Source organism: Schistocerca serialis, chromosome 2, assembly GCF_023864345.2.
Source record: "Schistocerca serialis cubense isolate TAMUIC-IGC-003099 chromosome 2, iqSchSeri2.2, whole genome shotgun sequence".
Classification (NCBI taxonomy): domain Eukaryota; kingdom Metazoa; phylum Arthropoda; class Insecta; order Orthoptera; family Acrididae; genus Schistocerca; species Schistocerca serialis.
The window spans coordinates 569,042,155-569,066,675 of record NC_064639.1 but is presented as its reverse complement, the minus strand read 5'-3'; the positions used below and the strand labels follow the sequence as shown (position 1 = coordinate 569,066,675).

At 37.9% G+C, this 24,521-nt stretch overlaps 1 protein-coding gene across 10 annotated transcripts in view; it reads right to left on the bottom strand.

Annotated features, from left to right (window-relative positions):
- Positions 1 to 24,521, bottom strand: part of LOC126457568 (nuclear receptor coactivator 7) — a 799,075-nt gene that overhangs the window by 229,478 nt on the left and 545,076 nt on the right. For 8 of the 10 annotated variants that reach the window (XM_050093982.1, XM_050093983.1, XM_050093985.1 and 5 more), the window contains 2 exons: positions 9,161 to 9,440; positions 2,580 to 2,984 (listed from right to left, as the gene is read on the bottom strand). In XM_050093982.1, the coding sequence (XP_049949939.1) occupies positions 2,580 to 2,984; positions 9,161 to 9,440 (685 nt within the window). The remainder of the gene's footprint in view (positions 1 to 2,579; positions 2,985 to 9,160; positions 9,441 to 24,521) is intronic. The other 2 variants (XM_050093984.1, XM_050093989.1) reach the window with 2 other exon arrangements.

Below are 24,521 nucleotides of genomic sequence, written 5' to 3'. Positions count from 1 at the left end.
AAGTGCTGAACAACCTGTGTACAACATACCTTGTAATGAGAGTGCTACATTAGAGGTACATGCTCTATGTCACTGGCTTTCAGTCTTTATGAAAGAGTACTCAAATGACTGTCCTCCTCCACAGCGTAAGCAGAGAACACAGGTTTGATACCTGGTAATACCAGGGATTTTTCTTTGGTGGAGGAGTGGTCTGGGGTGCACTCAGCACCATGAGACCAACTAAAGAGGTACTCAGAGTAGCGGCTCCAAGGTAAGGAAAACCATCAATGGCTGAGCGACCAGTGTGTGCCTCCATACCACACCGAATGGTGTCACTGGCAGATGATGAAGGCAATTGGTCAGTCCCAACTGGTGCAATGACCTGAATGCAGATCCTTCCACCAGTACCTTGTCTCCTACCTTCCAAGCTATTATATAGTTTAGCTTCTTTCACAAAGAGTTAGCTGTATTGATCTAGCAATTGAGCTAATACTTAACAGCACTGCAGTATTAGCAAGGGTGCACAGTAATGGGAAATGAGAGTTAATGGAAAGCTTATAGCCAAGTACTGGAAATGGCATTGCCATTGGTGTTATCTATTTAAGTTGCACTCTGAAATATGATTAATGTGAACAAGGAGTAAGGTTATTATGAATTCAATTGTCCTCACTTTGTTACTTACTCTACAGAAACCCTAACACCTTAACAAGAATTCAGTTGCATACGACATGTAGCCTTAACAGCAGAGACAGGAAGTGAGTAGCTTTTTAAATGTGGTACTACAGAATAATTCTGAAGACTGGATGGGTATACTGAGTAGGTGGTGGTGGTTAGTGTTTAACGTCCCGTCGACAACGAAGTCATTAGAGACGGAGCGCAAGCTCGGGTTAGGGAAGGATTGGGAAGGAAATCGGCCGTGCCCTTTCAAAGGAACCCTCTCAGCATTCGCCTGAAACGATTTAGGGAAATCACGGAAAACCTAAATCAGGATGACCAGACGCGGGATTGAACCGTCGTCGTCCTGAATGGGGAAGAAATGATCTTCATGGACTAACTTTAGTAAAAGAAGGAATTGTCAATTTGGCAACGGAGAGAACTGAAGAGTAGAAACTCTCGAGGGAGGCTAATGCTTGTGAACAGCAAGCAGATTCAAATGGATGTAGGGTGCAATTTTATGCATGTGATAAGAATTGCACAAGATTGACCTGTGTGAGTAGCCGCAATGAATTAAGACCACCACTATTAAACAAAAGTGATGCTACTTAGGAAGTGTGGTATTTTCTGTCAGCTGTTGTCTTGTGGGTGAGAGATAAAGGGAACCGAGAACTTTTTCTTCTATGAAATACTTTGACAAGTTAAGCACAATGATTACACCATTTTGTTGTGTGTTCTTCACCAACAAAATTCAAAATTCACAGCTGCACAAGAGGCAAATTTTTGGGTAAATCCTCTGAGAGATGTCAACTACTGTTCTCAGTATAAGTAAATATTAATGTGGCAGGAGGACAAGAGCAAGATGGAGGCAACCAAAGAGATGTGTGGCATCACACACATGGTACATTAAGATAGGTGAAAAAGTTCTCTCACAGAAGATTATTTAGCAGCAGCATAATACCTGTCCTCAACTACTACTACTACACATTATAGTGAACAAACTAAGCAGATTTCAGGTAACTTGCATGAGAAGTTAAGTAGAATGTAGTACCACTGTGTCAACTAGATACCCCTAAACATGGTCAATGGTCAATCAGAGATAATGGTCTTAGATTAAATTTGGACAGACAAAGAAATCAGGAGTGAGTATGGGAAATACCTTTACACTGGTAGCCATTAGTAATCCTATCCTGTTGCAAATTGAGAATGTGTAATAATGTGTGTTTACTATAACCCAATACATTAGTAGCATTGAAGGTACGACAGAGAGAGTGTAACCCTAAGAGATGGGGGCGGGTGGTAATGTTCGCAAAAGCTTTGGGATTAAAATACTATTTGGGGAACTATTTTACATACAAAAGAGGCTATGTCAAATTTTGAAGGAAAGGAGCAAGAAGTTTGAACTGGCACATGCAGTGTGTTATTTGGTCAAAAACATTTTCAAAATCTTGTTGGGTGTTTGATTCTGACAGTTAAAAGCTGCTTGTCTTATTTTCGAAGGTACAATGTAAACTGTTACTGTGTGCATGGATTTCAAACAATATCCAATTATATGGAATAATCAGGAAGAGTGAACACACTGGTTAGTAGTTGCTGGAAATTGACTACTTCAGTTGAAACGCAGAAAAATGAACAGTAACATAATGGTTAGAAAATGAGGGAAGGGCAGCATTTTTCCCATCCTTTGAGGCACTGTGAGAGGAATAGCACACACAGAAATGAACTGTTTGTTGAAATGTAAGTACACTGTGTGGAAAATATCAGAACAGTAAATAATGTCAATGTGACTGTTGTAGCCTCTCAACAGGCTATGGCACTCTGAAGATATTACAAGAAAACGAACAGGTTAATTCTGTAGCAGTTCTTCCGGCTTGAATAGATTATTATACCCATATCATGTTGTATGTTGCCTTCTTACAGCGAGTGAAGCAAAACCAAATAGTTACCTTCTTACTAGGTAATACAATAGGTATTTCCTCCTCCTCATCTTCCTGCTGTTCCTGGACTGAATGAGTTCCAGGTGGTTGTGCCTGATCTCCAAGTGCTCCTACTTCTCGGATATCTATGCCAGAATCGTGGCAGCTGTGTTTCTCTAGCAGGCCATCACATGGAGCACTTACTGCTGTGTCATTTCTTTCTCCATCTGCTTCAAGTTCATCTTTTTCCAAGGAGCGATCTCGTTCGCTGCTAGGTACAGCCCAGTGATGATCAATGCAAGAGCGACGTCGCTCTTCTGCAGATCTCAGTGCCTTTATGATATCATCATCATCATAGTCATAATCATCTGCTTCAGTCGTCTCTTCTACACCGTCCTTTGTCTGAGAACCAGAGGTGCAAGATTCAAAAGACACCTGTTGGGTATATATTTATCAAACTGTTAAAAAATAAAAGTTTACCTTATACGTAAAGAAGTAGAAATGAAAATTAGTCTTGAAAATGAACTCTAAATATGCCACATTTGTATAAATCCTACTTTGTTGGAGCATTAACCATATCAAAGTTAGTTAGATGCGAACATCAGTGACTTAAGATGATTCTATTCGCTCCCTACAATTGTTGCAGTTATGGTATTCAGTTTCATTTGTGAGTAAACATTTCATTTCAAACTTTTCTTTCAAATAATCTTCTTTATCCTCTTATTCTTGTAATAAATTAACCAAAGACAGATAATAGATGTATCATTCCTGCATGTATCCCAATGGACAGTATGTTCTGAATAAAAGCTACACCTTATATGGGGAAACAGTGACCAACCACTTAAGAAAACTATTTGTCTCTATTGGTGACACTTATTTGTGTACCCTCAAGTTGGAAGACAATGACTCGCCATCTTGGTTCCATAACAGAATAATTTAGCTACCTGACCTGTCGCAATTCGTTCACAGATGTGACTATTGATGTATTATTTGAAAGCAGAAATGTACTATGATATGCAGGATGTATACATTAGACCACCTGATATCACTGTTTTAATATAACCCATCGCAACTGTAACCAAACCTAAAAACCATACAAATCTCTAGTTGATGATACACAGTTAGTACCACGATTAAGCCATAATATACGGTGTCTCTAATCTTGATGTCGTGGACTGAGGAACAGCCACTATGAACACACTACAGCTTTCAGTCACTTCTACTAGAATCATTTGCTGAGAAGTACAATCAGATTATTTTTGCTGGATCACTCTTTTGTTCTCACCAACATATTCTCATATTTAGGTGTGTTTCAATCAGGAACAGCACACTCCAAAATTGTATTAATGAGATCCAAGATAACAGGAAGGGCAGCACGTGTCATAAATTTTCAACATGTTTACTGCATATCAATTTCGGCTAATGTGTAACTATTTTCAATGCAATAATAACCAGTACTCAAACATAATTACTATAATGAAGATAGATGTACAGTAACTGAAATCAACTAGCAATAAACAGATTAAAAGTTTATGACCACTGCTGTCCTCCTTCCTATCTAGGGTATTCTCTTATTCCCCCTACACTCTCTTTTCTTCTGCTATCTGACCACCATCAACAGCTGTGGAGGTCATGACAGATTCCCAACAAATCATCTCTCAAGATGTAAAGTTGTAGAGCTGCTACCTGTAGCTGATGTTTCGAGCTTTGTACACACCAGTTTCATTGTTTCCCCATAGGGAAAATTCTCATAAGTTATTATTATCTGCATCCTCTGAAAAAAGCTGCATTTCACCTGATTTAACTGCCAACATTTGGTGTACTGATCTATCTCCTCTACAACCTATGTTTATTAGGGATGGTATGTAACAATATAGTGGAGATGCTGAGTCGCAGATACACACAACAAAAAGACTGTGTGTGTGTGTGTGTGTGTGTGTGTGTGTGTGTGTGTGTGTGTGTGTGTGTGTGTGTGTGTGTGTGTGAGAGAGAGAGAGAGAGAGAGAGAGAGAGAGAGAGAGAGAGAGAGGGGGGGGGGGGGGGGGCGCACTATTTCTTGACAAAGCTTACTTGTAGGTTGAAAGTGCTTTTTTGTGACAGTCTTTTTGTTGAGTCTATCTGCGACTCAGCAACTGTCCTTTTCATAACATTGTTACATTCTATCTTAGATTTTCCATTGTTTTATTGGGGGTTGTGCATTTATGCTAGTGAAAATATTATTTTAGTACGTTCAGCTACAGAAGCCACTAGTACTACTGTACGCAAAGCAGTTCTAAGTACAACTAGCCCATACATTTGTTTCAAGATCCAATAAGATGCTAATTTCTGCTATTTTTAAATTATACTACATTACACCTCTTTGAACACTCCTGTATATTTAAACTGAACTATTGCAGTCATCTGCACAAGGAAATGCAAAACTTGTCTGAAAATAAATGGCAAACTTTGTAATTGCATATAATGCCCTATCTTCCATTTTTATGGGTTTCCACATATGTATGTTCTACTAATATACTCAGATGTGATAATGTAGATGCTGTAATTTGTTCTGCATTGGCCAAATGTAACTAATATATTTCAAGAGTTTAAACTGAGGTAATAGAATACATAAAAAAGAGAAAGCTGTTTAATTTATTGCTACATGCAGTTTTGTATTACGTAGGCAAAGGGGCACAGATGACGCAATCCATATCAACAACATTTACATACTGTTACACTCTGATATTTACTAACAGGCTAAAACTTCTGAATGCATGAGAGGGAATGGAAACAGGGAAGTTAGAAATGTTAAGAAATAATTGTGCAAGTAATTGTAATGATGAAAATAGAAGTGCAATTAAAATACTGATTCTGCCAGGTAGGTATCCCTTCCACAGGCTGAAGTTTCTCCCTCACAGTACCACATTCATGGATAGCACATCATCAAGTGACAAATAAAATATTGCCTAGTACGAAGATCTTACTAAGACCTTCGCAGATAGGTATGACCCTTCAAACCTTGTCTGCAAGCAGATCTAATCTACCATATCCACAGAAGCTCTCAATTTCCTGAACTCTCACCATCCCCAAACTTCTGCCAACAATTAGCTTCGAAGAAGCACCCTCCACATCACCCAGGATCAGCCTAGGTTAGAACAACTGAAAGATATCTTCCACTGGGTTTTCAACTAGATCTCTCAGCCTTGAAATGAGTAACACCCTCCTCCATCTTCTGAACTGGTACTTTCACCATCCACTCAATCTACGAAAAATTCTGTTCTATCTTCATGCTACGCCAACTTCCAAACCCCTGCTCAATCTTTCCAACACAGCTAACTTCCCATCTAACTATGCAATAACTGGTTTCCTTTATTCCTTTCATAATTTGTATTCCTGCTACAGCTTCCCAGTAATATATGAATACATGGAATATTTCCTTATAAGATTTTCTGTTTAACAACAGAGCATTAGTACAGTACACTGGAGGATTAACAGCATAATTGTAGACCTGAGCTCCACCCACTTTCCTTTTTCTTCTTTTGGACAATTACCACTTAGTTTGTCATAATCAATAACTTTTCTAGTAATCTACTGTGCTCCTAATGATATGTAATATTCTTATGCTGTTTAATATTAGTAAGAACTTTCAGTGGGAAAACATTGCATTTATATACAGTGTTGTACTATTTTTCACTACAAGATCAATAAATTGGTCCCTTACCACTACCACACTTGTCATTATTCACAGCATTAACTCCCTGGCAGAATCAGTATTTTAATAGCACTTCTATTTATCATTACAATTATTTCTTAACATTTCTAACTTCCCTGTTTCCGTTCCCTCACATAGAAGTCTCTGTCCAGCTCTGTGGTCAACATTCAGCTTCCTGACTAAGCAGAGCTGTTGATGTGCCACCAACACAAACTGCTAAATCTCAAATTAGCTAGATAATAGAAACTGCCTTAACATCATAAATTTGCAACAAAGTAATAAAATAGCAAATACTATGAACAACCACCGTGTTCTTTTGTGTCTAACTTTTAAAAATAATTGTTAACAGGTCATTAACTTTTTTCCACAAATTACTTAATTTAAGACAGAACATCAAGCTACTTTCAAGTTAATAATTTTTAACTTATATTGTTTTGCTGCTGTTGTTTTGGCACTCTAGTCAATATTAGTATTTCCTACACTGATAGCCATTAGAACTGAGCCATCATGAAGGGGCATGCAACGAACTTCAAATTGACACGAACAGAGTGAAGACAAGAACTCTGAAAAAACAATTCCCAGATGAAAAAACACTTTCTCCACATTCAGTGACAGTGTACTTTCCCTTAGAACTGTAAAACTTATTAATCATTACACAATAGCATAGAAGGTATTGGTACTTTCAAAAGCAAAACCTAGCAAAAAATTAATGTGTTTTGGAAAGATTTTATGCACAGCAATATGCACACTTCGTGTTTTCTTATTATGAAAGTATAAGTATTAATTCCACTGAATACAACATGTTAGTTTGTGAAGCACTGAAATGCAGATTGTGTTGCACTTTTGTCAGCCAATTGTAGCTCCAGTCATGTTATCCCGTCAGCAAATGACAGAAGATATTCAGAACATAAACACATGACGCAATCAGCCAATAGCAAATCACTGTCAAGTAGCATGAACACACAAATAAGACAAGTCCATGGTTTAAATTAATATACATATAGTGTTGCTACAAGAAAATCTAAACTTTCACAAATAATATTGGTATTTTTTGTTTGTGTTACCCTTTACGATATATCAAACACAAAAGTGCCAGTAAAATTATAAATTATGACAAAAATGTCTGATTTTCTGGGCCCGAGGTTTTTCTAAGTGACTAGACCTCAAAGTGTGAAGTTTTGAATGAGAGTCAAACACGTGTAACACTATTCATCTTGCGTGAAAGAAATTTACTTTGAAATTAATGCTTACCAAACAACCATTCACAATATTTTCCCGCGACTTGTTAGTAATGTAAACAGCTGCGATGCCATGCTCATCGAAAGCAGTTTGCTGTTACAAAGTACTGCATAATGTATGTCCTAAAGCCATTGACACACTTTGCTATTAGCGGACACTTGCGTGCACACTGTGTTTTGCTGTTGTACATGGAACATTTTCTTTGCGGCTGAAGTTTTATATTCACGTTTATCTCTCTCTTATGTTTTACTGCTGCATTATTATACTGCAGTAGTGGGATAAAGTAAAATTCATGTTTGAGTATCAGTTCTTACCTGTCAAAATTACAAAAACTTAAATCAGAACAATGAAAAATTCCTGGAATTCTAAAAAATTCTCGGGTTCTTCCCAGTTTTCTCCTGGATGAAAAAATCCCCAAGTCTTTCCCAGATATCCCAGATGACCCTGCATGAAGTTTGTTATATGCACGAGTATGCAAATGATTAACATTTGAGTGCAGATGGACAAAGTACGTAGGAGTAATGCCATTTATACTTCATATATATGGAAAGATTATGTAGCAGGTTTCCCAGTCACAAATCACATTTCTATGTTTATAGTTTGTGGTATGTTCACATTATGAGCAGTGTAAGAAAAAGGAACAATTGGACAGCCTATGTTTGAGTTTGACAGCAGCAGAATCCTACTGCTCAAGACATCACTGTACTGTCCATATGAATACTTTTCTTGCTGGAAACAATGTATTTTCTTATTTTTAGGTACATGATATGGCTGTTCCACACCCCACAGCGAAATGAACGATATATTTGTCCTCTTAAGCAGTAGCTGCAGGGAGCTGTTGGAATCCTGCAAGCCATTGAGTACAGGTCTCCCGGACCTACATTTGTGTGAAATATTGCAGATATTTAAGCATGAAGAGAGAGAGAACAGTTGTTTAGCTTGTGGATAGAAAATGAACTCTTATGTCTAGAGCTGGTTTTAGAATAGAATTTTTCAAATTTATTGTTCTCTTGGAGAACGCAAATGGTCATGGGATTGCGATCAGTACAAGCAGCAACATTGTGGAACAATAAAAAAGCCAACAGGCCCCAATATTGCCACTGTCAAATTCTGAAACATGCTGATAGACATATTTCCTCTTTGCGTGAAGCATCATCGTCACATTTAATTGTTGGTTGGTTGTGACATTTTTGAATGAGAAACTCGTTGTGTAAAATTTTCTTAATCACAGAATGTAGATATTTAATCCCACCTACTTTGAGTGACTGCACAGATATGCCAATCATTTGCATATCCAAGCTTGTAGAATATACTTCATTTTGTTGCATGCACCTCATGATGTTGCAATTTTAATGGCCAGCAGTATAAATCCCACAATTCTGAAAGGAAGTGTCGAATGCAAGCTCTGTACTTTCCTCCTTGACACACAATTAATTAATTTAGTTTTAACTAGCAGGCTTGAGGAACTATAGACCACACATTTGATAATTCCAATGAGCATGACAGTGGCCTGCCAAAATACCAGTGTGAAAATTATACGAAACAGCTATTTTCCCAGTAAGACATATTATGAAGTTTAACGGAGCTTGTAGGGGCCTCTATAATATTAATTTATGAACACAAGCTCCAAGAAGTACTTCTGAGAAGTATCAAATGCTACAGACCAGTACCAAAATAATACCTGTCTGCTGTCCGCATCAGTCCCATTTTCTACTGTGGTTGCCAGGTTAGTAGGTGTCACGAGATCCCGTTCAAAGGCCTTGGGGAAGGCATCACCATCTTCACGTCCAGGGCATGAACACTCGCTCTCATTGTCCTCTGGGGAAGATCGGGCTGGGCCAGCAAGCTCTGGAAAAGTCTCATCCTTCACTAGAAGAGAATCCTTGCCTGGCGAGTTCTGTCCTTTCTCATAGGTCTGAAAGGCCTTCGAATGGTATATTTCCGGCTTGGGTGTGTCTGCCCTGTAAGAAAAATGGGTTGTGTAAATCAGAACACAGAATTATTACAAATTTCTTCTATAAGATAAAGTCACATAAGAAAACAACAGTAGAAAAACAGAAGGAACAAGTGTGCTAAGTCCACTTATAAGAGACATCATGAAACAGGTGGTGAGAGTGAAGAAGGCAAGAATGTAGACAAACATTAACCACACAATCAAAGTACAAGACACAGAGATTGGAAAGGGGGAACTGTAATATGTAGTGGCAATGCTACCCAACCCCCTATCTGAAACCTAAAGATCAAGCAGACACAGCAAACCCAGCTAAATATCGCCCCATAACATGCCTACCAACAATATACAAAATATTAACTTCAGTCATTACACAGAAATTAATGACACATACAACACAGAACAAAATTATAAATGAAGAACAAAAAGGCTGTTGCAAAGGAGCACGAGGATGTAAAGAGCAACTGATAATAGATGCAGAGGTGACATATCAAGCTAAAACTAAACAAAGGTCGCTACACTATGCATACATTGATTACCAAAAAGCTTTTGATAGTGTACCCCACTCATGGTTACTACAAATATTGGAAATATACAAAGTAGATCCTAAACTGATACAGTTCCTAAACATAGTAATGAAAAAATGGAAAACCACACTTAATATCCAAACAAATTCAAATAATATCACATCATAGCCAATACAGATTAAGCATGGAATATACTAAGGAGACTCATTAAGTCCTTTCTGGTTCTGCCTTGCTCTGAACCCACTATCCAACATGCTAAATAATACAAATTATGGATACAATATTACTGGAACATACCCACACAAAATCACACATCTGCTATACATGGATGACCTAAAACTACTGGCAGCAACAACTCAACCGATTACTAAAGATAACAGAAGTATTCAGCAATGATATAAATATGGCTTTTGGAGCAGACAAATGTAAGAAAAATAGCATAGTCAAGGGAAAACACACTAAACAAGAAGATTACGTATTGGATAACCACGGCGACTGCATAGAAGCGATGGAAAAAACAGATGCCTATAAATATCTAGGATACAGACAAAAAATAGGAATAGATAATACAAATATTAAAGAACAACTAAAAGAAAAATATAGATGAAGACTAACAAAAATACTGAAAACAGAATTGACAGCAAGAAACAAGACAAAAGCTATAAATACTTATGCTATACCAATATTGACCTACTCATTTGGAGTAGTGAAATGGAGTAACACATACCTAGAAGCACTCAATACACTTACACGATGACAATGCCACAAATATAGAATACATCACATACATTCAGCAACTGAAAGATTCACATTAAGCAGAAAGGAAGGAGGAAGGGGATTTATCGACATAAAAAACCTACATTATGGACAGGTAGACAATTTAAGAAAATTCTTTCTAGGACGAGCAGGAACTAGCAAAATACACAAAGCAATCACTCATATAAATGCATCGGCTACACCACTGCAATTTCATAACCACTTCTACAACCCTTTAGATCACGTAACATCAACAGATACGAAGAAAGTAAATTGGAAAAAGAAAACACTACATGCCAAGCACCCGTATATCATCTAACACAGCCACACATCGATCAAGACGCATCCAACACATGGCTAAGAAAAGGCAATATATGCAGTGAGACGGAAGGATTCGTGATTGCAATACAGGATCAAACAATAAACACCAGATATTACAGCAAGCATATTATTAAAGATCCCAATACCACAACAGATAAATGCAGACTTTGCAAACAACAAATGGAAACAGTAGATCACATCACAAGCGGATGTACAATACTAGCAAATACAGAATACCCCAGAAGACATGACAATGTAGCAAAAATAATACATCAACAGCTTGCCTTACAACATAAACTTATAAAACAACATGTTCCCACATACAAGTATGCACCACAAAATGTACTGGAGAACGATGAATACAAATTATACTGGAACAGAACCATTATAACAGATAAAACAACACCACATAACAAACCTGACATCATACTCACCAATAAAAAGAAGAAATTAACACAACTAGTCGAAATATCCATACCCAATACAACAAATATACAAAAGAAAACAGAAGAAAAAATTGAAAAATACATCCAACTGGCTGAGGAAGTCAAGGACATGTGGCATCAGGATAAAGTTGACATTATACCAATTATACTATCAACTACAGGAGTCATACCACACAATATCCACCAGTACACCAATGGAATACAGCTACCTCCAAACTTATATATACAATTACAGAAATCTGTAATTATTGACACTTGTTCAATTACCCGAAAGTTCCTAAATGCAATGTAATATATACCGTACAGTTAAAAGGAAGGCACGCTTGATCAAGGTCCGCGTCACCTTCCATTTTTAACCAGACGTAATGTCTGAGACAAGAAAGAAATAATAATAAACTCCACCACTGCCGGTCCCAAGCCCGGGGCCTCATCTACCAAGTGATGAGGAAGGAGGAGAGGGAGAAGTAACACCTCGTAAAAAAAAACATGGGCCAACTGGCTCTGGATGGTGGCACCTTGTGAGGGCCCATGCCTAGGTTTAGAGGTGAAGCCTGGTCAATGGTCTCAAAAGTGGAAGAGGAATCCTAACTCCCAGTGGCAGAGAGAGCGGAAGAACTTAATGGAGAAAACCATGAAAAATGATCATTTTAGACTAACAATCTGATCTTACCTTGGAATTTATTTCCTACTATGTACAGTGTACAATTTCAACTGCAGAATGGAAGGCCCGCTAGAAGAAAGCACTACCCCAGGCGGTAACTGAAGAGGAATCCACCATTGCTTTATGCAATGCTTCGGGACCTAGGGTTCTGGGGAGTCCCAACATCTGCTTTAAGGATGAGTCAGGGTATCCTTGGTAACCTTCCAAACTAAAGTTCGAAAGCAAACTCTTTGCAGGCACCCTGAATGTAAACTCATTACTAAAATTTGGTCAACAAAAAAAACTTTAAATTCTCTTGGATAAGCATGAAATACAAAATTTTAGCAATTCAAGGAACAAGATTTTTGGATGGAAATGTTACAGAAGCCAAAAACCATAGAATTTTTAAGGTTAAACCAGCAATAAAAATCGAGAAAGACATGGCAATACTTGGACCACTTTCTATGTTCATAAAAATTTAGTAGATAACATTATAGAATTCAAATCCAGTTCAAAAAGACTATTTCTTCTCACAGTTAAATGCAAAAATAAATAGTATACGTTTGTTAATTGTCATGCTCCAATCAATGATGAAATTAAGAAAAATCCGAGTAAAGTAGAAGCATTCTGGGAACCTCCAGAAGAAAAAATATCACAAATTCCAAAATCAAATGATGCCATACTAAAGGGGGATTGCAATACACGAATAGGGAGGGAAAAATCGTTTCAAAAAATGGTACGACATTATCCAGCCTATAAAAGAACAAACAAAAATGGCATAAGACTAATCAGTCTTTGTAGAACACTTCAGTTGAAGATAATGTCAACCTCCTTCAAAAAATTACGAAGTAAGGCAGAAACACGGATCTCTCCGAATCCAGTGCTAGGGGATTTCCAGTTAGATGAAGTGGCTATTTCTAAATGCAATTTTAAAGAAATCATGAATGTAAAAGTTGCAAGAAACAGGGAATCTGATTCTTATCATTACCTGAGTAAAATTGAACTGAAATGTCTCCCCAAGAAAAAGAAAAAGAGACAGCAAAAATTAATTAAATACAATACAGACAGGTCAACATGACCAAAGAGGTAATAAAAAATTTTCAGGAAGAAATTAAAGTAACTAAATCAAGGAAATAGGATAAATATCGAAAGATATCAACAGGGCAGAGAAAAATGTATTTGGAACAACGAAAATGAAGAAGAAAGTCTATTGGAATGAAATTTGTGAAGCAGTTACAGAAAGAACAAAACAATGGGAGAAATGGAAATGTTCTGGGAAGCCTGAACACCTTGATGAATTTAGAATGTAAAGGTAAGAAACAGCAAGAATGAAGAGTGCTAAGAGATCTTTTGGGAAATCACAACTTCTTGACATACAAAACAAAAAATAACTCCCAGAATTTATATCAAATGTTTAAAGGTCATCTAAAGGGCTACCGAGCTCCAAGTATTTGCATCACAGATGAAAATGTTAAAGCAGACCTAAGCAACAGCCAGAACTGTTAAATACTATGAAAGTACTTTGAAAAATTACTGAACTGTGAAGAACCAGACTGTAAGCTAGAATTTCCAGATCTCCATGAAAATACAGCAGCAGTTCCACCACCTACAGCTGAATAAATTAAAGCAGCAATAAGTACCCTGAGAAACAACAAAGCCAGTGGAGAAGATGCTATTGCAGCTGAACTTACTAAATGGTCTGAACCAAAAATTATAACGAGCCTTCACCTCATGTCTGAAGAAATATGGGAAACTTAAAAGATACCAGAAGACTGGAAAGTGGCTCTCATCCATTTCTTGCACAAGAAAGGTGTTAAGCAAAATTTAAGTCACTACAGAAGTATATCTTTGTTGCCAGTAGGTTATAAAATATTTTCAACAATATTACTAACCAAGGTAGAAGCCACACTTGAAAGTCATTTGGGAGAATATCAGAGGGGATTTAGAAAGGGCAGATCCTGCTCAGAACAGATTTTCAATCTTTAAGTCCATAATTCGTTACAGGCTTGCGAACTCTAAAGATGTAGTTTCAACATTTATATGTTTTAAAAAGGCATTTGACTTGGTTGATAGTGAAACACTAGACCAAGTGATTAGAGAATTTGGCATCAAATCTAAATTAGCAAACCTTATTCATGAAATGCTCGCAGACACCAAATCAAAAGTAAAGTTTTGGGGTGAAATATTGAAGGCATTCAACATAAAAATAGGTGTAAGGCAAGGTGATGACCTGTCTCCACTACTCTTTAACTGTGTGCTAGAGAAAACAGTAAGAAAATGGAAACAAAAAGTAAAAGAACAGAAGCTATCACCAATCAGACTGGAAACTAAAAACAAAGGTATTGAAATTCACTGTTCAGCATTTACTGATGATTTTGCCATTCTTTCTGAAAACCTAACAAATGCTGGAATACAAATCAATCTCTTATAAGAAATAGCCAACAAAGCAGGTTTAAGAATATATGTGGAAAAAAACAAAATTTATGACAAATATAAAAAATGCTCCAGAATGTTAGGAATGTGTACAACAAAAGATGTCTGTGTAAAAATCTTAAGATACAGCACTACAACATAGTAGTAAAACCCGTGAATGCAAGTGAAAGTTTAGTACTGAACTGTAAATTACACAAAATTTAAGTCCTTGAAAGAAAAATCATTCTAAAAATACTTGGGCCACCAAAAAATACAGAGGTATGTAAACTAAGAAGCAATGAAGATGTTTATTGCAACATAGCAAACATATATGGAACACTACAAAAGAGGCGACTGCTATTTTTTTGGACACTTATACTGAATGAACATCAACAGGTTAACCAAATAGATTTTTAAATATCTCTGGGACAAGAAGCCAACAATAGCCTGGATTCAAGAGGTTAGAAAATATTTGGAAAGAAGCAATGTAAGTGAAAAAGATGCAACAGAGAGATTTTCAAGAAGAAAGTGTCAAAAATGGAATGATTCCAAAGCAGGAGGGAGAAGAAGACAGGGTCAAAATGGTCCGAGGAGAGAAAAAGGATACATAGTGAAAAGATAAAAGAATACTGGAGGAAAAAGAAAGAACAACAATGAAGGAAGCATTGAAATTTATGCATGGTCCAGATTACCCAAACAAAGAAAAAAAGAAAGAATAACAACAATTTAGAAAACATGGGTACAATTTAAATAAAACAAAGCAGAATTCATTTGTAAGGTAGTTTTGAATACTGATGTATTACATTTACAAGCTTATGATATTATATGCTGTTTCATCCAAAGCAATCATTCAAAAAGTACAGATCTGTCTTTACATTCAAAGATAAAATTTTAATGGTGGATGTCATTGTAGAATAGCTTTCACAGAATGTTAAAACTACTGGCCACAATAGTTTTGATTGTAAGTTCAGTTTTATTAGCTGCATTATTACATTATCATTTGAATTTTGCCATGACATTATTCATAAAGGTAACAGAAGCATTTGCCTTGATTTAATTGTAAAATCTTTAACAATAGAACAATGCAGCAATTGATAATGGATACAAATCACATTTGTCAACTTGTCGAGACACCTGGATCTACACCCCCATTTATCATTGACCGGCTTGGATGACTCAGTGATATAGATAGCTGTACCGTACATGCAACCACAATGGAGAGGTATTTGTTGGGAGGCTAGACAACTGTGTGACTCCTGAAGAGGCAGCAGGTTTTTCAGTAGTTGCAGGGGCCTTTAACATCAGAGTGCACTGCACTGCCACGTTGATACTGCAAACAGCTGGAGGCAAGGGGAAACTACTACTGTTATTTTACCCAAGGGCAAGAATCTCTACTGCACGGTTAAATGGCAACGGTGTCCTCTTGAATAAAATGTTTTGGGGTAAAGAAGTTCCCGACGGGAAACATACAGATCGAAGTGTGGAATTTTTTATCCCTTAAGTGGGTAAGTAGATTAGAAAATTTAAAAAGAAAATGAATAGTTTGAAGTTATATATAATGGGGATTAGTGAAGTGTGCTGGTAGGACTAACAAGACTCCTGGTAATGCGAGTACAGGGTTATAAATACGAAAACAAATATGGGTAATGCAGAAGTAGGCCTAATAATGAATAAGAATATAAGAATATAAGAATGCAGATCAGCTACTATGGACACTGCAGAGAACAAATTAATGTAGTGAAGATAGACCTGAAGCCACCACCCTCCATAGCAGTGTAAGTTTATATACCAACTAACGCCGTAAATGAAGAGACTGAAGAAATGTATCTTAGGAAATCATTCAGACAGTTACGGTAGAGGGAAACTTAACTGTGATGGTGGACTGGAGTTTGACGGCAGGAAGAGCTAGAGAAGGAAAAATAGTGGGTGAATATGCACTGGGTGAAAGGAATGAAAGAGGAAGCCCCATAGTGTAGTTCTGCACAGAGCATAATCAAATCATTGCTAACAACTGGTTTAAGATTCAGGGAAGAAAACTGTATGCATGAAAGGGACCTGGGGACACCAGGTTTCAGATTGATTACGTAAAGGTAAGACAGAGATTTTGGAACCAGATGTAGGAAATTTCCAGGAGCAGATGTGGACACTCTACATAATTTATTGGTTATTGAGAGTACAAAAAGATAGGAAATTAAGGAGATGGAACCAGGATAAGTAGAGCACTAAGCAATGATCGCCTGACCACAACAGATGATCAAACAGGTAAAAAGACAAAGCCTAGTAGAAATCCTTGGATATCAAAAGAGGTATTGACTTTAATAGATGAAAGGAAATAATGTTAAGCAACATGCAAGGCAATACTGACCCTACTATTAATTTTAGGAGACAGGTAATCCTCTGTTTACAGCTTCTGTAGATTTGGAGAAAGCTTTTGACAATGTTGACTGGAATACTCTATCTGAAATTCTGAGAGTATTAGGGGTAAAATACAGAAAGCAATATGCCATTTACAACCTATACACGAGCCAGACACATAACTGGAGTCGAGGGGTATGGAAGGGAAGCAGTGATTGAGAAGAGACTGAAACAGGGTTGCAACCTGTCCCTGATGTTATTCAACCTGCACACTGAGCAAGCAATAAAGGAAACTAAATAAAAATACAGTAAAGGAAATAGATCTCGGGAGGGGGGGGGGGGGGGGGGGGGGGGGAATGAAAGCTTTGATATTCACTGATGTCATTGTAATTCTGTCAGAAACATCCAAGTACTTTTAAGAGCAGTTGAATGGATTGGATTGTGTCTAGATAGGACGATACAAGCAAAATCAAAATGAGGCTAATGGAATGTAGACTAATTGAGTAAGAAAACCCGAGAGAACTTATTAGCAAATGACACACTAAAAGCAGTAGATGAATTTTGCTATTTTGGCAGTAAAGTAACAGATGGTTGAAGTTGAGATGATAAAATATAGATTGGCAATGGCAAAAGAATCATTCATGAACAAGAGAAAATCGTTAACATCTAATACAGATTTAAGCATTAGAAGTGTAGCCTAGTAGGAAGTAAAATTTGGATGACAAGCAGTTCGGACAAGATGAGGAGATGTTACTTAAAATCTGTCTTGATTGCAAAATTTTTATTCATATGACCGGTTTCGGTTCGTTTAGAACCATCTTCAGATCGGATATTTCAGTTACAGGAGTAATCCGTCCAAATCCAGCAACTTTCACCTGCTGTGTCACATATGTGACGCAGCACGTGAAAGTTGCTGGATTTGGACGGGATACTCCTGTAACTGAAATATCAGATTTGAAGATGGTTCTGAAAGAACCAAAACCAGTCATATGAATAAAAAATTTGCAATCAAGACAGATTTTAAGTAACATTATATAATCACTTATTGCTGTTATCCCATAAGACATTATGTCTGTTTCTGCAAAGATGAGGAGATGATAGAAGCTTTAGAAATGTGGTGCTACAAGAGAGTGCTAAAGACTGGATGGGTATATCATGTAGCCAATGAGGTGGTACTAAATACAATTGGGGAGGAAAGAAATTTGTGACTTAACTTTACTGAAAGAAGGGATCAGTTTATAGGGCACATTGAGAGACATCAAGGGCTCACTAATTTAGTAGCGGAGGAAAATACAGAGGTTAAAAATTGCAGATGGAGATCAAGAGATGAATACACGAGCAGGTTTAAAAGGATGTAGATTACATTAATTGTTTGGAGATGATGAGGCTTGCACATGACCGAGCAGCACGGAGAGCTCCATCAAACCAGTCTTCAGACTGAAGGTAACAACAACAACAACAACAACAACAACTACAACATGGATCTGTATTCACAATTTGGCAAAATCTTAAATTTTAATATGTCTCCAAAAGGATGAATCAGGTAACAACAAAAGTTTTACATAAATGAAGAAGTGTGACAGTAAGCTGGGAGTAAATCCCATTCAAACAGAAAACTATCTTAGGCAGGTACAATGGAGGTGTGAAACTGACTGAAGAAGGAACAGTTTCAGTATGTGGGAGAAGATATGAAAGCTCAAAATCCAGAAATGCAGTACTAAATAGATTTTTACTTTAAAATACTGGATATTATAGTAAGTTCTCCCAGTGAGAAATTTCATCAGCTTAAAAGTCACAATGAGATTTTTTATTTTTGTATGACATTAGTAAAATGAAAGATATGTCACAGGTTATTTATTTATTTATTTATTTAGCGTACGGCTATACATGCAACATTAATACGTCAAGTGTTAGACATTAAAATCTTATAACAATCATAAATATAATTTATTTAAAAACAAAGATGATGTGACTTACCATAAGAAAGCGCTGGCAGGTCGATAGAAACACAAACAGACACACAAAATTCAAGCTTTCGCAACAAACTGTTGCCTCATCAGGAAAGAGGGAAGGAGAGGGAAAGATGAAATAAATTTGTGACTTAACTTTACTGAAAGAAGGGATCAGTTTATAGGGCACATTGTGCGACATCAAGGGCTCACTAATTTTGTAGCGGAGGAAAATACAGAGGTTAAAAATTGCAGATGGAGATCAAGAGATTTAATTTATGTTTATATTGGTCAGTTAAAAGGTTATATCGAGGTTTGAGATCCATTCTAGCACCAATGGGGAAGCCTCCAGGAAGTCGGACCAGTTCCCTGCATATGGTTGCAAGGAGCATTCACCATGGATGTGTTGGATCGTCTGTCTAGGGGCACCGCAGTCGCATTCTGGTGACATCGCTCTTCCCCATTTATGTAGTGAATACGTATTCGATTTAATGCGGACCATGTTTTCCGTGTTAGTTCCATTCCAGAGATGTTGCAGTTATAGCTCTCAAACCAGGTCTGTAGTTGGTCATTTGTCTTTTGGTTCCAATCTAGTCTCCATTGTTTCATGTGGTCATAGTTATTATTTTGAAGCTGCTCAGCTGTGCGTATGGGTGGCTTTCTTGATTTCAATCGAGTGTGTCGCAGTTATGAGAATTCTTCTTTAATTGGTAGTTCTGGTTTTGTCTCAATCTTTCTGAATTCGTGCAATAGGGCCGCTTTTCTACGCAGGTCCGGGGGCAGGATATTACATAGCACTGGTAACCAGTACGTGGGCGTTGATTTAACAGTTCCAGAAATCAACCTCATTGTGTTATTTAATTGCCTGTCAATAAGTTTGGTGTGATAGCTATTAATCCAGACTGGAGTGCAGTACTCAGCCACAGAGAACACTAAGGCGATAGATGAGGTGCGTAATGTTTTTGCGTTAGCTCCCCAAGTAGTACCGCTAAGTTTTTGGATGATGATATTCCGTGTTCCAATTTTTGCAGTGGTGTTCTCCAGATGTTTTCGGTAAGAAAGAGTGTGATCCCTTGTTATACCTAAGTACTTTGGAAACTTATTATGTTTGAGGTTGGTGTTTCCGAGTTTTATGTTAATAATTTCATTTGCCATTTTGTTATTAAGATGGAATGCAGATACTTCAGTTTTGTTAGGGTTTGGCTCGAGTCTCCATTTCTTGAAATAATTGTATAGTATTTCAACGTCATTATTAAGGACTTCCTCTGTATTGAAGAGAGACTTGTCTCTGGTAGCCAGTGCTATGTCATCCGCATAGCAAAATTTTCTTGACTGTGTTTGGGAGATCTGCTATATAGAGGTTAAACAGAAGACGGGCCAATACGGAGCCTTGCGGAAGCCCGTTGTTAATAAGTTTTGTTTTGCTTGTCTTTCCGTTTAGGGTGACCTGGAAGGTTCTGTTACTCAGCATTGTTGTTGTTGTTGTTGTTGTTGTGGTCTTCAGTCCTGAGACTGGTTTGATGCAGCTCTCCATGTCACTCTATCCTGTGCAAGCTTTTTCATCTCCCAGTACCTACTGCAACCTACATCCTTTTGAATCTGCTTAGTGTATTCGTCTCTTGGTCTCCCTCTACGATTTTTACCCTCCACGCTGCCCTCCAATACTAAATTGGTGATCCCTTGATGCCTCAGAACATGTCCTACCAACCGATCCCTTCTTCTGGTCAAGTTGTGCCACAAACTTCTCTTCTCCCCAATCCTATTCAATACTTCCTCATTAGTTATGTGATCTACCCATCTAATCTTCAGCATTCTTCTGTAGCACCACATTTCGAAAGCTTCTATTCTCTTCTTGTCCAAACTATTTATCGTCCATGTTTCACTTCCATACATGGCTACACTCCATACGAATACTTTCAGAAATGACTTCCTGACACCTAAATCAATACTGGATGTTAACAAATTTCTCTTCTTCAGAAACGCTTTCCTTGCCATTGCCAGCCTACATTTTATATCCTCTCTACTTCGACCATCATCAGTTATTTTGCTCCCCAAATAGCAAAACTCCTTTACTACTTTAAGTGCCTCATTTCCTAATCTAATTCCCTCAGCATCACCCGACTTAATTAGACTACATTCCATTATCCTCGTTTTGCTTTTGTTGATGTTCATCTTATATCCTCCTTTCAAGACACTGTCCATTCCATTCAACTGCTTTTCCAAGTCCTTTGCTGTCTCTGACAGAATTACAATGTCATCGGCAAACTTCAAAGTTTTTATTTCTTCTCCATGAATTTTAATACCTACTCCGAATTTTTCTTTTGTTTCCTTTACTGCTTGCTCAATATACAGATTGAACAACATCGGGGAGAGGCTACAACCCTGTCTTACTCCCTTCCCAACCACTGCTTCCCTTTCATGTCCCTCGACTCTTATAACTGCCATCTGGTTTCTGTACAAATTGTAAATAGCCTTTCGCTCCCTGTATTTTACCCCTGCCACCTTCAGAATTTGAAAGAGAGTATTCCAGTCAACATTGTCAAAAGCTTTCTCTAAGTCTACAAATGCTAGAAACGTACGTTTGCCTTTCCTTAATCTTTCTTCTAAGATAAGTCGTAAGGTCAGTATTGCCTCACGTGTTCCAGTGTTTCTACGGAATCAAACTGATCTTCCCCGAGGTTGGCTTCTACTAGTTTTTCCATTCGTCTGTAAAGAATTCGTGTTAGTATTTTGCAGCTGTGACTTATTAAGCTGATAGTTCGGTAATTTTCACATCTGTCAACACCTGCTTTCTTTGGGATTGGAATTATTATATTCTTCTTGAAGTCTGAGGGTATTTCGCCTGTTTCATACATCTTGCTCACCAGATGGTAGAGTTTTGTCAGGACTGGCTCTCCCACGGCCGTCAGTAGTTCCAATGGAATGTTGTCTACTCCAGGGTCCTTGTTTCGACTCAGGTCTTTCAGTGCTCTGTCAAACTCTTCACGCAGTATCGTATCTCCCATTTCATCTTCATCTACATCCTCTTCCATTTCCATAATATTGTCCTCAAGTAGATCGCCCTTGTATAGACCCTCTATATACTCCTTCCACCTTTCTGCTTTCCCTTCTTTGCTTAGAACTGGGTTTCCATCTGAGCTCTTGATATTCATACAAGTCGTTCTCTTATCTCCAAAGGTCTCTCTAATTTTCCTGTAGGCAGTATCTATCTTACCCCTAGTGAGATAGGCCTCTACATCCTTACATTTGTCCTCTAGCCATCCCTGCTTAGCCATTTTGCACTTCCTGTCGATCTCATTTTTGAGACGTTTGTATTCCTTTTTGCCTGTTTCACTTACTGCATTTTTATATTTTCTCCTTTCATCAATTAAATTCAATATTTCTTCTGCTACCCAAGGATTTCTACTAGCCCTCGTCTTTATACCTACTTGATCCTCTGCTGCCTTCACTACTTCATCCCTCAAAGCTACCCATTCTTCTTCTACTGTATTTATTTCCCCCATTCCTGTCAATTGCTCCCTTATGCTCTCCCTTAATCTCTGTACAACCTCTGGTTCTTTCAGTTTATCCAGGTCCCATCTCCTTAAATTCCCACCTTTTTGCAGTTTCTTAAGTTTTAATCTACAGGTCATAACCAATAGATTGTTGTCAGAGTCCACATCTGCCCCTGGAAATGTCTTACAATTTAAAACCTGGTTCCTAAATCTCTGTCTTACCATTATATAATCTATCTGATACCTTTTAGTATCTCCAGGGTTCTTCCATGTATACAACCTTCTTTCATGATTCTTAAACCAAGTGTTATTTATGACTATGTTGTGCTCTGTGCAAAATTCTACCAGGCGGCTTCCTCTTTCATTTCTGTCCCCCAATCCATATTCACCTACTATGTTTCCTTCTCTCCCTTTTCCTACACTCGAATTCCAGTCACCCATGACTATTAAATTTTCGTCTCCCTTCACAATCTGAATAATTTCTTTTATTTCATCATACATTTCTTCAATTTCTTCGTCATCTGCAGAGCTAGTTGGCATATAAACTTGTACTACTGTAGTAGGTGTGGGCTTCGTATCTATCTTGGCGACAATAACGCGTTCACTATGCTGTTTGTAGTAGCTTACCCGCATTCCTATTTTCCTATTCATTATTAAACCTACTCCTGCATTACCCCTATTTGATTTTGTGTTTATAACCCTGTAGTCACCTGACCAGAAGTCTTGTTCCTCCTGCCACCGAACTTCACTAATTCCCACTATATCTAACTTCAACCTATCCATTTCCCTTTTTAAATTTTCTAACCTACCTGCCCGATTAAGGGATCTGACATTCCACGCTCCGATCCGTAGAACGCCAGTTTTCTTTCTCCTGATAACGACATCCTCTTGAGTAGTCCCCGCCCGGAGATCCGAATGGGGGACTATTTTACCTCCGGAATATTTTACCCAAGAGGACGCCATCATCATGTAATCATACAGTAAAGCTGCATGCCCTCGGGAAAAATTACGGCTGTAGTTTCCCCTTGCTTTCAGCCGTTCGCAGTACCAGCACAGCAAGGCCGTTTTGGTTATTGTTACAAGGCCAGATCAGTCAATCATCCAGACTGTTGCCCTTGCAACTACTGAAAAGGCTGCTGCCCCTCTTCAGGAACCACACGTTTGTCTGGCCTCTCAACAGATACCCCTCCGTTGTGGTTGCACCTACGGTACGGCTATCTGTATCGCTGAGGCACGCAAGCCTCCCCACCAACGGCAAGGTCCATGGTTCATGGGGGGTTCAGCATAATACGTATTAAGGATGTTAGAATCTGGCAAGGAATCACTCTTAAGAGTTTGTAAATTATTCCATCTCTCCAAACAGTATCATATGCAGATGTTAAGTCTAGAAATACAGCACTTGTTTTCAATTTCTGTTGAAAGCCAGCTTCTATGTAGGATGTTAATGCCAGAACTTGGTCACAGCAACTACGGCCAGGTCTGAAGCCTGCCTGTTCTATAGGTAAGTTCTCCATAATAATGCTGCTAATTCGATTATGGACAAGTCGTTCGAGAAGTTTGTATGTACAGCTAAGAACTGCTATTGGTCTGTAGCTTAGCGGTTGGTCTGCTGGTTTCCCTGGTTTCAGCAATGTCACAGGTCATTCTAAGTGACGAGCATTCCAAATTGGGTGACAGTTTTAGTGATAGACAGGCAAAGTATCCAGTCTTGTCAATTTTAAGGAATGAACTTAAACTGATCTCAACATTGGTAAATCATTTTATTATGAAACTGACACTTTGAAACTCGTCCAATAGTACATCTTTGCACCCAATGTAAGTGCAGCCTTAATAATGTTCCCAACAGGACTGGTGACAGTGTCAGGTAGAGAAAGAATTATTTCCTAATTTAAACCAATTAAAACATACCTGTGGTCAACAATTGGCAAGGCATGACTGCAAGGGCTGGCAACTTTGTCTATTGAACATGAGATAACTGAATGTTTTGATTTCTACAGTCCTACTGGAGTTTGCTAATGGAAAAAGAAGGAAAAATAAGAGAAGTATGTAAATATATGTTTATCATTAATTTTAGTCCGATTTATTTATGTATGTTGAGCTGCTTTGTTTATTTACTCAAAGATTTGTTGCGGGGTGGGCCTACATTTGTTTTGCCTGACAGTGAAATAGTTTGCCAAATGTCACTCGACCA